The sequence below is a fragment of the Electrona antarctica genome (assembly GCF_951216825.1).
Source record: "Electrona antarctica genome assembly, chromosome: 3".
In the NCBI taxonomy this organism is placed as follows: Eukaryota; Metazoa; Chordata; class Actinopteri; order Myctophiformes; family Myctophidae; genus Electrona; species Electrona antarctica.
The window spans coordinates 40,698,432-40,713,371 of record NC_136808.1 but is presented as its reverse complement, the minus strand read 5'-3'; the positions used below and the strand labels follow the sequence as shown (position 1 = coordinate 40,713,371).

At 44.7% G+C, this 14,940-nt stretch overlaps 1 protein-coding gene across 1 annotated transcript in view; it reads right to left on the bottom strand.

The window, feature by feature from the left end:
- wtip (WT1 interacting protein) overlaps window positions 1–14,940 on the bottom strand; it is a 43,885-nt gene that overhangs the window by 9,610 nt on the left and 19,335 nt on the right. The window contains exon 3 of the mRNA XM_079497084.1: window positions 4,379–4,446. Coding sequence (XP_079353210.1) covers window positions 4,379–4,446 — 68 coding nt within the window. The remainder of the gene's footprint in view (window positions 1–4,378; window positions 4,447–14,940) is intronic.

Here is a 14,940-nt window from a genome sequence, read left to right as displayed (position 1 = left end):
ATGTTCGATTGAGCCGACTCTGCGCTGTACGAGTTACGTTCGAGCTGCTGGCGGCCAGTATGGGGCAGCAGTAAAATAAAACTGGCTTGGTGGTAGAGGAAGGTCACGGTCAAGCAAAATTAGTACCTAGTGGAAGGGGAACAAGCAGGGGTTCGCTTCACCCAATGCCCGCTGTCTTCTCTACACCTGCAATAAAACGGACTTGATCTGAGGCATCAACTGAATTCGACTACACTACCACGATCTGGTGAACAATTGCATGAACACAAACATAACGGATACATGACTGATCATACACACAAAACGAAAAATAAGAATTTGTAGTACAGACATTATCACAGTATGAACGCATACAATTGAATTTCAGTATATGGTTTACATGGTTAAAAGCATATATCTTTTCAAGAGTTAATTTGTAATGTTTTTTACAGTTTTGTTTAATAGTTATCCAAGGTTCGTATTTGTACTGCAATTGCTGTCCCTTACAATATTTATAGGCCTACTATTGATTTTTATGGTTATCATTTGTAGGCTTAGTTGTTTCTTTGCTATTTTGCTATTTGTTGGTTCACAGTTAATTATTTATTTTTCTGCACCATTGTTTCACCCCACCCTCGATTAAATTTTTATATTCATTGTTTCTACAACTGGCCTTAGTGCCTTAACATTTAAAATATTTTTTCTACTATTTGACTACTCTGATTACCCTCATTGCAAAGACAGCTTGTTGACTTGTATATAAAATACAAGACCCGGAGGGGTCGAAACGTTGAATCCTGATCATTCCTTAAAACTACTGGGAGCTTAAGAACGGTGTGCGGACATCCTACCTTCTTTCTGCATATTGGTTTATTGTCTTTGTTAATGGTTATTCACTGCCCTTCATTTATTCATACCTTTACCGTGTTTCTTAAAATGCCACTGTAAATTGAATGCAAATCGCCAGACCTGTGTATGGTAGCGAATGAGTCAGATGGAAATACAGACTCAGAGAATAAGGCTAAAAGGCTTCTCTGTTTGTATGACCAATGGAAGGTTATTGTACACACCGTTAGAAAACGGTTCCAATTACTGCTGAGAGTGACTTCTAATGGAGACACTCGTTAAGAGTAAGGATGTTTTTAGACTATTATCAGAGAGCACATCACTCCAGATATTGCTTCCAAACGACATGTTGATGCATGTAAATCCGTCTCAATGGATCTTCTCAAAATTGCTCAAGAAAGGATTGTTCATGAATCATGAACAATCCTTGAATACGATGAGGAGCGGGGGAGGGTATGATGAATATGATGGCACAGAAGTGCACAATCCTATTAATGAAGAATGTTTGGCTGTGATCCTTCTCACTCCTTCTTTGGCCCACCATCACAAAGCAGTTCCAGGTCTGGCCTTCATTATAAACCTGCGTCGGTGGCAGCCAGCCATGTGGAGCTTGTTATTAAGGAAGCAGCATGTAAAGGAACGGATACAGGAGTTGGAAGAGCAGCAGAGGAGGCCTCTGGAGGCCAGGAATTTTTTTCAATTCCGGTTTTTAGGGGCGCTAGCCCCTCCTATATACAGCCTTTGTCCCCTCACATCTCATATTTGCCATTGACAATGAAAGGCGAAATTAGGTCATATGTGCCTCAAATATGACGTACATTTGTGGCAACACAAACATTAAATGCCATTGACAATGAAGGGAAAATGTACGTCATATGTAGACGAGCAAATCGGCTAACTAAAGACATAAATTCAGTTGTTCATGAAATGATGTATGATGATGTATAATGATAAGAGTGCCCCTCACTTCACACGGGTGTGATTTTTGATATGTATACTGGATTTTTGGTCTAGCACTCCACTGAGAAAACTCATTGTTGATGCGCAACATCATTTTCTTATTTAACAACACTTCTACTGTTGGCTAACGGTTTCTTCCCAGTACAACCACATAACATAACAGTCTTCTACTGTTGGCAAATGGGAGCTGGTCCACTGGGGCTATCTGTTTGTGGGGTTAGCGGTCTGATGGATGGCACAGGAAACAAAACAACGTGTGACACATCCACACAGGCCTCCTCCTCCTGGGATTTCCTTGGATCCATGTCGGCCATCTGTAGAGGCACATGCTCCTGGGGGTCATGATCTGATGACTTGTGGATCTGGGCAGAGGGCCGGTGGTGGTGGGGGGGATTAAATGGAGTGGCGTCTCAGTTCACCAGCAGGTGGAGGTTGGTGGTGGCAGAGTGGGTCCGTGTGGATCTGACCCCTACTCCCTTCCCACTGCTCCAGACCTACCATCTGCCAGATACCCCCCCCCCCAAGCCCCCTCTCAACTCCCCAATCAGCCCGTCCCCCTCGACAGGCACTGCTCGTCAATACTATAGCCAGATGAAGCAGGCGGAAGGTTTTAGTCACATCCCCCTCGTCTTAAAGCAGGGATCAATCTTAACCACGTCAAAGGTGTCCATATTCTGGGTGAACAACATTCAGCTAAAATAGCTGCTGGGTAAAATGGGAAATCGCTCAAGGCAGATGCTAATCTGTCAGCACTACTTCCCTAAACATGTAGTCGTCGTCATCATAACAGGTCGTTCTGGAAGATTTGGGGCAGATGTTCATCGTTGGCATACAGGGAGTGTGTGTGCAAAATTTGGCATCGACCGGGTTAACGGTGCCGGAGATTAGCTGTACACAGACGGACGGACGGACACAAGCACACAAGACAATCAAGCTTTTTAAATTATGGTATGTTTACTGTAAGGCGGTTTTTCTCTAAGTTGGGTCCATGACCATCAGGCTTCCTTGAGGGGGTCCCAAGCCAAGTGCACCCTTACAGGTCTGTAACTCTGAGAGTGTACAGATGGAACCGTTTGAGAATCACTGCTGAAAGGGTTCTCGGCCAGAAATGGTGTGTGGGAAATGTTTTCTTGTTCAATACATAATTGTGACAGTGTCACAATTATATCTAATCTTCCACAAATTATGCACAATACATGATTCCACAATGTTCCCCCAGGACCCCCACGCTATACTGTGTATGCCTTTATTTACTGTGATCGGACTTCCAATTCCAAATAACATACAACATACAATTTCCATATCTCGATATCGAATGTTTCAAACGGCGTGCGTCACATTTGGAAGGTGTACGCTACATGTAGGCAGCATGAGGAGCAGGCTGTCTTAGTGCAGCAGAGACAGATGGACCACAACAAGCCCCGAGAGCTCCAGCTGTTGGCAGGGTCCTCCTCCAGCTCTTAATTGTAAGTGTTCAGAGGTCAGCTTGTGCGGTAATTGAGTTCCTCCGGGACGTTTTTGGGGGAAATTAGTGTGAACTGGTTGGGCGGAGCCGGGCTCTCTAATAGCGGCAGCGTCTGTCTGTTTCCTCCAGAGAGGGCTGGAGGTTATTGCAGCCAATACATCCAGCGTGATCGCCACTGGTGTGGGTTTTGACAGCAGATTTTGATTTGTTTTAGTCGTAGCCCTTGGAATACATTTTAATTTAGTTTTAGTCATATTTTAGTCATCTGAAATGTTAGTCTAGTTTTAGTCAACTAAATCTACAGTTGATTTTGTCGACACAAATGTATTTTGGCAGGACTCGATGGCGTCATAATTCCTGATTTTACACTTGGTTGCATGCTGAAAATAGCCGATCTACAAGCTCACAGCACGGCACAGCGCGACATGATGTGAGCTTGTAGATCTGCTATTTTCAGAGCACAACACAAGAGCGCAACCAAACTTGTCTTTTAGTTTTACCGGATCTCTTCTGCACTAATTCCTCCCTAGCATAGTCCATCTGTTGATGAAATTGTCAGTCTTAGTTTTAGTCGTCGTAGCTTAGTTTTTATTTAGTTTTCGTCAGTGAAAAAAGGTAGTCGATGAACATTTTTCGTCATCGTTTTAGTTGACCAAATCCATGCTGATTTATTCACCACCCCATCCATCTGTCTCTGTTCAGAACAGAGGTGGAACAGGAAATAAATAATAACTGGTTGTCTTTCAGTTACAACTTGTTTATTGCTTCCTGCTGGATCTTCTTCATGAATTATGGAAGATGCAGCGGGATCAAAACGTTGAAGAAATAAACCAGGGGAGCTGAGAAATAGCAAGTGTTGCAGACTTTAACCTTTGTCATTGATAGATACAGAGCCTTAAGCTGATGAAAATATAAAGGCAACGCACACCTCTCACACACACACACACACACACACACACCTCGCGCGCGCACACACACACACACACACACACACACACACACACACACACACACACACACACACACACACACACACACACACACACACACACACACACACACACACACACACACACACACACACACACACACACACACACACACACACACACACACACACACACTCACCAGGAAGTCCTCTTCACAGTAGACCTTTCCGTTAACGTTGTAGAAAGCTTTCCCTCTCAGCCGCCTCCCTAGAGAAGGAAGAAGAAGATGCAACATGCATATTTTAGAAAGCAGCTCTGTAACACACAAGCACCATATGAAGCCTTCTCCCTCAACCTCCATCTGTAAAATGAAACCAAATGGACGCTTATGGGTCCATTTGGTTTCATTGTACACTCTCAAGAGTTAAATTATTGTTAAACATCTGCATTACTTAAGTTCATTTACAAGAAGTCTCCACAATTAGTGAATGCAGAATTGTTATTTTGATCATGGTTCGCCTGTTATCTCTCCTATGGTACTAACATCAATACAGCATAGACATGTGTAGGCCTATACCTATTCTTTAGTTTTGGGTCTAAGGCTAAATCTCATCAAATGGTTGTCTGTGGCTCAAATGCAGAATAAATAATGGGCCTTGATATGAAAAGGGTTGAAAACCACTGCTATAGAGTGCTTGTTCAGTAACAGGGGTCTCCCTTCTCTCCTATAGAGTCTATAATGACTCAGAATATACATTTAACACATGAAATTGAAATTGAAACTTAAAACGTCACTTATACTACTTTAAACCAAATGAACCCTGGTGTACCTATTTTGGGCATATCCTAACCATTTTCAAGTTAAAAAAGAAAAACCAATTAAAGAATTTGCCCAAATTGTTAAAATAACCAATCTTCTACAAGATCACAACGTGTTGCGATGTAACGTGTTGTGAGCTTATAAATTGGCTAGATTCCAGCTAAGTGGTGTACGACAAAGCATAGCGTGGTACAGTGTGATTAAGGAATTCTAGAGAAAACATGATAATATTGATGACACTTTGTCAACGCTCTGTTCACTACCGTGGTTGGTTACACTTCTAAGTGACACCTAGCTCTACCACGCTCTCTGCCATGTCTTCAGTCAGTGCTGCCTTGGCAAAGCACGCACATGGACTCCATAAATCTGTAGGATTAGTCTGTTTTAAATAATTGCTGTCCTGAACTGCCACTGGTTTAATGGGTGTCCCGGCATGGGAAAGACTCCCCCCACCCACCCACCCCATTCCATCCCTCCTTTTTTATAACACTAAAATTTATGCAAACGCTGTATTTCACACACGCACACACAGTGTCACAATGCCGGGCCGACGGCAATACATTAACACCCACATAAATGGCCAGAGCGGCCCAAGAATGCCGTCCGCACAATAGGTGAGACTTTTAAGACTTTGAGACTGAGGAGTAATTAGCATTTTTGGGGGCTTCCAACTGAAAGGGGAAAAACAAGCTGTTCCTCCACGGGACTACTAAAGGATAAGAGTGTGATGGGCTAGCAGGATAGCTTTTAAACGGATGGAAAACCATGCCATTCATTCTAACGCGGGCCGTAGCAGTGGAGAGAGTTTTGTCTCTCTGGCTGGCCTGTGCCGTGCCGCAGAGCAAAGGTCTAGATGGAAGGTGAACACAAAGAGCTGATGACTGTGTGGTGTGGTGCGCTGCTATGGGGAGCGGGTCGACTGAGCAAACGGGGACATTCTTTCTGACTGAGGTCACTAGCTGGTCCCATTCAAACCCCCCCACCCCTCCAGCCCCCTGCACCCCTCTATCACCCCCCCCCCCCCCCCTCTCCACCCCCGAACAGAGAGAGAGAGAGGCAGAGAGAGAGAGAGGTAGGGGGGCTCCATGTCTTTCTCCCTCTCTCTCTCTCTCTCTCTCCTCTGGCTCTTTGTCAGCAGAGAGCGTTGCAGAGGGCTGGGCCTCATCCTCCTAGCGCTACGTTTTATAGAACGAGGAATTTCCCACTCCAATCGACAATTTTAAAAACGGGTTATTTGGCCCAATAGTCCTAAGATGGCTGCCTGTCAGCGGTTTGATAATGTTTTCACGGGAGGAGTGAGAGAGGTTGGTCCACCGAGGGCACTCACACACACACAGGGGCCGGTGCGTTGCCATGGCAAGGCCGCTGTTTGGCGGAGCATTCCGGTGGCCGTTGTGCTGAACATTCCGACGGTCTGAGCCTCAATGCCCCTGCGACGTACTGTAATGCCCAGCTTCCACCACAACAACCACCTCATGTAAAGAGTGGCCTAGCCGTTGTAAAAAGTCAAAAAGAGGCTGCTACACCAAGAATGATCCTCCTTTTCTATCACTCCCACTTCTATGGGGCCTACTCTGCAGCCTCTGAGCGAGCACTGTGGGACATGTGGCATTTTCTTTCCATGCAGTTTGGGGACCAAATGGTTCCCGGATTGGGATTTTACACTCCAGATACTTTGGGGTTTTCCTTTTTTTCACCACACTTTTTTCAGTGGCCCCACATTTGTTTCCCATGACTCAAGTATTTTGTGGAGCCTGTTTATTTATTTTTCACAGACAGTCACACACACATCTCTTGAGCTAATGGGAATACCTTTTTTAGTTTTTTCTGTGTCTGGTTTTAAGTCTTCAGACTTCAAATATAACTGAGATGGGATGCCCATTGAATATTTGATATTAGGTCTGAGTAGCTCAGTCGGTAGAGCTCTCGCCTTATGGGCCACAAGGTCATGGGTTCAATCCTGGGCACTGCCAACTCAGTGTATTGCTGCATTCACATGGGATCAGGCAAGCGGTAGACGGCAAAACTGGAAGTCATTTTAGTGGACGGGAGTAGGACGGTAAATGGAACAGGACGGCACGGCAGCCTTTTTACCGTTCCGTGCCGTCCAACAGTTTTTAAGTAGTCATACCGTACTCAAACCCAAGCCGAAAGGGTGACGGCTCCACCAAAAAAACAGTTAAAACGATAGAGGTGTGCCGGCTAAAGTGGCCTTGAGTCACGAGAGGCACCGCCAAGCAAGTTGCCATGCTGAGCGTTTCAGCCGACTCAGCGCCACTCGTGATATGTCCGGATAAGGACGGAATTGTACCTCGCCTCGCCTCTAGTCAACGTGTGACCCCGGCGTAGCCCCGTTTGGTCAAATCCATCCCAAGCCGTCACCCGTTTGCTGTCTTGGTGGTAAGAATGCACTGATATCATGTAGCCCTAGTGTGCAGATAGCAGGGATTCATGGTGGATTCTTACACACACCACATGAGAGAGATAGCAGCACAGTGAGCTCAATATACAGCCATCCAGTGACTTCACCCCTCAGAGAGCTTCACAACCACAACACACACAGACCTCGTGAGGGAGGGAGGGAGAGAGAGAGACACACACACTGTTTGATGTTTTGGCTCCACGCTCTCATTATATTGTGGCTCTCAGGCAGAAATCTCGTATCTGTCCATATTTCATCTTTTTTTTGTTTTGTTTTTTTTAATAATACTTTGTCGCATGACAGTGTCACTCAAAAAGTAGGGAAAATAGCTGACCCTGCAAGCTCACAACGTGTTGCGGTAAGTAAGTAGGTTGGAGAGGCTTAAAAAAGAGAGACTTGGAGAGGCTTAAAAAAAGTGGGAGAATCACCTTTTTTTCACCTTCCCACCTTCCCACACAATTTCACTGCATAAATTCACATAAAACCCCTGCATTTTTCATTGTATAATCAAGGGTTTTTGCTTGCAAAATCAAGGATGTTTGCTTGCATAAAGGCTATAAAGTGATGTTTAAGTGTGGCTCGGGAGAGACGCACAACATACTGACTGACTGGCTGGGGCCATAGATGGGCTCCTCTTGTTGGGAGAGAGTGAGAGAGAGGCACCTCTCAAGTTCCAGCCCCACCCTGTCTGTCCTCCTCTCTCCTCCAGAACAAATGGACCTTTATTACCTGCAGCCCATGTAGGAGGGAGGGGGCAAGAGGGGAGAGAGGGAACCAAACAGGAGGCAGAGGGAAGAGGAGGGAGACACATGAGGAATGGGACGTGAGAAAAGAGACCACGGATAAAGGGAGAGACAGATTAGGAATCAGGGGAGAGGAGGAAGAGAGAGCAGAGAAGAGGGTAGGGGACAGCAAAGACAGAGAGAGAGAGAGAGAGAGAGAGAGAGAGAGAGAGAGAGAGAGAGAGAGAGAAAAAGAGAGAGAGAGAGAGAGATAGAGAGAGATGGGGGGGGGACGTTGGTCGGACAAAGAAGTGGGAGAGAGAAATGACAGGGTGGGAGAAAATGACAGGCAAGGAAGAGGGAAAAGTGGAGACAGAGGGCAGAAAAGGGGAAAGGACATGGGGGAGAAAGAGGGGAGGGAAATTAAGAGGAGGAACACAGGGAGAAGCCGGAGAGCAAAACAACCTGTTCTGTGCTTTATGGATGGATGGATGGATGTGTTGACAGAGGCAGAGGAGGGGGGCACTCAGTCAGATGTAGACTTTAAATGGGAGTGGTTCTTTAGAGCAGGTGTATGGCTAAATAACATATTTTCGTTGCATCTTTCAGTGTCTGGGGAAATTATTTATCAACCTCTCTGTCCATTGCTTTCCCTTTAACGGTTCACAAGCCTGCATTTCAGGAAATAAGTTGTCTAATTTAACTGAACAAATTGTCCCTATTCTGGGGGTGAACATTCACAACAGCAAAGAGATTTGGTATGGGGGGGACCTTGGTGATATAAGTGTTTATGGACGTGTGACAACAAATAAAGTGCTACTTTCCAATGGCCAACTTCTTGTAACTAACTATTTGGCGACCTGCCTCAGAGCAGTAACAGGGTGGCAGCAATATAGATATTGGAAATATCGCAAATAGTACAGGATGGGAATCTTGAGTAACCCAGGCAGAAATCAGCCTGCATTTCTCCAGTTATAAAAAAACTGGAATGGACATTTGTTTATTTGACTTGTGAGTAGTTGTGTAGTTCCTGACAGTGATGCTGGTGTGAGACCCTGCCTGAAAACGTAAGATGACCTGTTCAAGTTGGATGACTTTGTTATTACCAAGGGGTCGTCTAGATACTTGACCTTAACATCTTTATCATTTTCTCCTGTGCGCTGTGAGTGAGGAACTTAACCCATTAAACCTGTACAGTGCAAATACAGTACAGTTTGAGTATAGTACAGTACAGTACGAGTGCAGTACAGTACAGTATGAGTACAGTACGAGTACAGTATGAGTACCAGTACAGTACAGTACGAGTACAGTACTGTACAGTACAGATTACAGTTTTTGCATGGTGCTAGCCACTCCAAGGAACAGCAATGTGGGTCCCTATGTATGTCTCCATGTCCGCTTGAGTAAGGAAATACTGCAGTGACCTAAGGTATGACTGTTGAGTCGCCTAACACACACACACACGCATGCACGCACGCACGCACACGCATGCACACACACACACACACACACACACACACACACACACACACACACACACACACACACACACACACAGCACCACTCACTAATGAGTCCTGGTTCTCCGTCTACTAGTATGTATGTACAGCATAAATTGTGACTCACATAGCACTGAACATTGGTGATCTTTCAATTTCTGTGACACTAGAGAACTTCTTTCCCCTTCCCAAAAGTAAGTACTGGGATGCAGGTGTCTCTGGAGGGCATAGAGGTAAAATAAAAATAAAAAATAAAAACACTCAACAGGGATTGTGTCCTTGTGTCTGCACTAATAAGTCCTACTGCCTGTTCGGCAGGGAGAGGAACTGGGTAGCGAGCCGATGCATAATTGTGTTACGTTTCACTCTCCCACTGAAACTCCTCACTGTCAGGAGAAGGAAGTGGTTGGAGACTCTACGTGTATCGGAGGAGGCATGCTGGTTGTCAACAGACCAACAGTGGGGGTTGGCAGCAGGGACTGCAGTACACATGGAGAGAATTGACGATGAGAAAAAAGAACTAAAAACCTTTTTCACTCTGTCAGGTGGAAACCTCATAGGTCCAAAACGCTTTACTTTCCAGGATGGATTCAAATTCAAACGCATCAAAAGTAGCAGATCTTCAAGCTCGAAATGTGGCGTGAGAGCTTGTGGATCTGCTACTTTTGATGCTTTTGTGTGACGCTGTAGTGTGCTCAAGTAGGGCATTAATTGACGATGAAACATGGAGTTTCCTGCCTGACAGCAACGATATTTCGAGACCTGTTTTGCCATACAATGAGGGTGAATGGCAAGGGGAGAGACAATAAAATAAAAATGCAATTCCTTGTTCACCCCCTGGCAGGGCACCGAAGCTTCTGCTGCTGATGGTTGACAGACAATGGTCTTATATCATTACCAGGTAGCTATAGCGCTAGCTACACAAAGTTCATCAACGTCGCTTTAACATGATAATACCCGGCCAGCATAGTCACGATTTTAAAGCTCCTATGTGCCAGGTGGTTCGATCAGCCGGGTGTTGGTGAGTGAACCGTCTTCATCGTTAAACACTAAACAGACTTCAGAAGCCCAAAGCATGGAGCTGTATTCTTGTACTGTCAGCTCTCTGATGAGCAGGCAGGGCTTTACTGGAACAGAGGTGAATCACCATCAGGTTCACAGCAGACAATGGACTGCCATGCAATGAGAAAATAGTATACAAACTCCAAAAATAACTGAATGTTCAGGGGAGGTTTGGTAAGTACTCACTCTTTTCACCAATACCTTGATTCACATACATTTGGTCACCTACAGTATGCTCACTCTTGTTCACGAACCTTACTCAAGAGTTACTCAACAAGAGTTGTTGAGTGACAGGGTGTTACTTATTCACTTTCCTTGTTCAGATTTTTTCCAAAGGATTCAAAGTAACCACCGTCATACTTGTCACAAGCCTCCTTCTATGTAAACTTTCGCCTAGACCAGGACAATAATGGCGAGCATGTCAAGTATAGACACGATTTAAATGAATTCAATCCAAATTTGTCTGAAACATATCGTCTAATATGTCGGGTGGAAACCTCATATGTCCAACACTGTTATTTTCAGGATTCAAATAAAAAAAATAGCATATCGACAAACTCAAACCACGTCGCTTCGCGTCACTAGACTACATCACAGCTACAAAGAATGTGTGCTTGTTCTGTGCATGTGTGTGCACGCACACATGTATATTATGTGAACTGTAAATGTGAACGTGTGTTTGTCCATGAAGCTGTGTGCTCAGAGCCCATGCCAGGCTTGCCCCCGTCAGTGATAAGAAAAGTCTAGTACACTTTGCGGCTGTCTGACTGAGGTCCTCCTCCAGGGAAGGCCGACTGAAGTGGAGGGGGGTAGTTTGCATTCCTGGCCATTTCATGAAAAAAGGGTGCAACCATGGGAGTAAGCCAAGAGGAGGGCTCAATTATGCATGGTTAAACAAAGCCCAAGGCTACCAGCTAGCAATGTCTCAGCAAACTCTCTCTCTCTTTCTCTCTCTCTCTCTCTGGAATGCCAGACTCTCGGACAGTACTCTCCTTGGTAGATTTGAGTTGATGGAAGAAGAAAGAAAGAAAAAACAAGGGCAAAAAAGAAAACAGGCAACAAAGAGCGTAGTTCCTGATAAATCACTGGATTATGTTATGACAAGTGTAGGCACTTCGAAACTAAACTTCTCAGAGGCCTCCAAAACACAGTGCTGAAAAGAAAACATTCCCATTCAGAAGGGGTCAAATGATACAGCAAAGAGTTTACGTTAGCAATAAACCAACTTGAGAGGAGAGGTGGCCTGTGAAGAGATCAACAGAGAGACCCGAATAGGCTATAGCTCGCTCGATAATCGTGGATGTAATTTGTCCAGCAAATACTAACAAGAGTTCTCATAGTATGTTCATCATAACAGTCATATGGAGACCATGTTTAATGATGTTTAATGATTCCCAAACATTAGAGACAAAGTGACAAATGTGAAACTCTGTGGGAAATATCAAAACCAACTGGAAAACAAATTTCCCTCAATTCAATCATTTTACCCATGTTTTGATTCAGAACAAATGATAAACAAAACCTTCATTCAGGCTCCCATCTGTCCTCTTGTCCGGTACCCCCCCCCCCCCCCCCCCCCCCACACACACACACACACACACACACACACACACACACACACACACACACACACACACACACACACACACACACATACGTATGTGATCTTTGAGGATCAGAGGAAAATCTGAACACTTACACTTACATCTATTTATGTATTACTATTGTCATGCTTGTAATGCTGATGTACTTGCATAGCCTGGACTTACAACATGTTTAGGAATAGGTTTGTTATTACCCACATTGCAGAGGTACATTGAAATGCATGGGCATTACATATAGTTAAAAATAATAATAACAGAAAACAAGCAGTGGTTAACTTCTGATCAAACCGACCGAACATAATACCGACCAAACATAATCAAGAATGTCAAAAGAGAGAAGTTCTAACTGAAATCAGGTCAAGGGTACATTTTTTTCCAGCCTCGGGAACTGGACACTGCCCCTCATTCTTCAAGCGCACAATAAATCGGAAAGTATGGGCATTCAGTTACATGTAAATTATATGCATTCCTTCCCGAGCCAAAGGGGATCGGTGTCCGTGTATGGCACACACATGAATAGGGGTAAACTGGCAAAAAAAACTCACTGCCGACATCTTCCTCTTGTTTCTAATGGAAACAGGAGACAAGGGATGGATTCAGGTGACACACACACACACACACACACACACACACACACACACACACACACACACACACACACACACACACACACACACACACACACACACACACACACACACACACACACACACACACACACACACACACACACACACACACACACACACACACACACACACACACACACACACACACACACACACACACACACACACACACACTCTCCAGCTAGCGAAGGACAGATTTGATTTCATTCTCTTCAAAAAACATGTAGGAATATTTGATATCTTTCTGTCCTCATTAGTGTGTTCCTGTCGGTGTGTAAACAACACAGCAGACTTCTCCCTGAGGAAGCATTAAAGAACAACACAGTATAATCTCTAGCTAGGCCACACTCACACATTGAGACGACATGGCTGACGATGATACTAATGCTGATTTGCGGCATGTATTGTGTGCCCCTTTGAATGTAGCACATTTGGCAATTGCCAATTAATGTGCAGAAAACAGATCCAAGATGATGAGCCTTCCTTCTTCCGGTAATTCAACCAGATTGTTTGTGTGTACCACATGTCACATATATAACATCCTGGGTTTGAATCTGGTTCATGACCTGTCTGTATCACATCCCGAACCAGATCTACCGTATAAGCTTGCAGTTCGGCTATTTTAGGCAAAGAGGTTTGGTGCAGACTCGGGGGAAAAAAGCCAGACCAAGTACAGAGTGAAAGTCAGGTTTAAAGCACGGACCAAGCACAGAGTGAAAGTCAAGTTTACCAAGTATTGGCGGTTTAGGTGGTTAAACTGACAAATTATCCAACATACACTTATACAGTGCTGTCAAACATAACAAGTGTATCTATGAAATCTATGAAAAGATTTAATCAGAGATGCCCACAAGTCTCGGAGCTCGAGTCCGAGTCGAGTCTGGAGTCTTTAGCCACAAGTACGAGTCGAGTCTCGAGTCTTTGGCCATGAGTACGAGCACTGGCGGAGGGAATGTCCCACGGGCCCTGATACGAGATTGACAGCCCAGCCCCCCCACCCCCTCCCCCGCGGTGAACGCCGAACGGGACCGTACCACTTGCATACCTGAGGCAATGGATATACATACAGTAGGCTCACAGGTTGCATATCGAAAAACAGGTTACATATTGAAATATAGTTCCGTAACCATTCCAAACGGAGCTAGTAATCGAAATACTGCAGGGTGTATAGGCTGCTACTCACATATAGTTGTGCCTGCCGTCTGTGGCTGTGACAATGAATGGGACAGCTTCGGGATTCGGGAAAGTTGATTAAGTAGCTTGTCTCTTCATTTTTCAGTTCAAGTGGTAAAGTAAACGTGGGCATGTGTCTATCTTTATTATGATTACTGTTGTTGTCTTTCACCGGCATGCGCAACTTCACTCACCTCCACTCATTATGGATGGAGCTGTTTGTGTTTGTTGTGGTTCCATTTCCAATGCCACCTTTACTCCATCTATCTTGCCCTCTCTTTTTAAAGTGTCTGTGGCTCTTTTATGTCTTGTTTTGACTGTTCAAAGAATCCAAACTCAACTTTACCAGGCAACTGCAGAGTCTGCAGCGCTAAAACGGTTCACAGTCAGCAACACCGGGGCAAATACGTCTCTTTAACGCGCAGCCAGACGAGCCAGCCAGTAAGCAGCAGCAGCCCAGTTTAAACACTATCTTTCCGGTGGGAGCCGTGAAGGGCTCTTCACAATAAAGCGTCTCCCTTTACCTCCCAATGAACTATATTTTACACTGGTTACTATTGACAGGAAATGTAGTCTTAGTCGCGGTAACTTAACAGTGTTAAGAGAGCCAGAGAGAGAGAGAGAGAGAGAGAGGGAGATATACAGTTGATGATCTACACACCCAACCCGAAATGAAAAATGCACATAATGAATGTTTATCAGAATAGTAGACATTCATTCAGGCTCCTTGCTTCTATATCTTAATAAGTATCAATAGAATCAATGACAATTGCACACTGCCCTGTGCGTAACGATTCCCCGCTGTTCAGTCACCACAGCCAGTTTCAGGA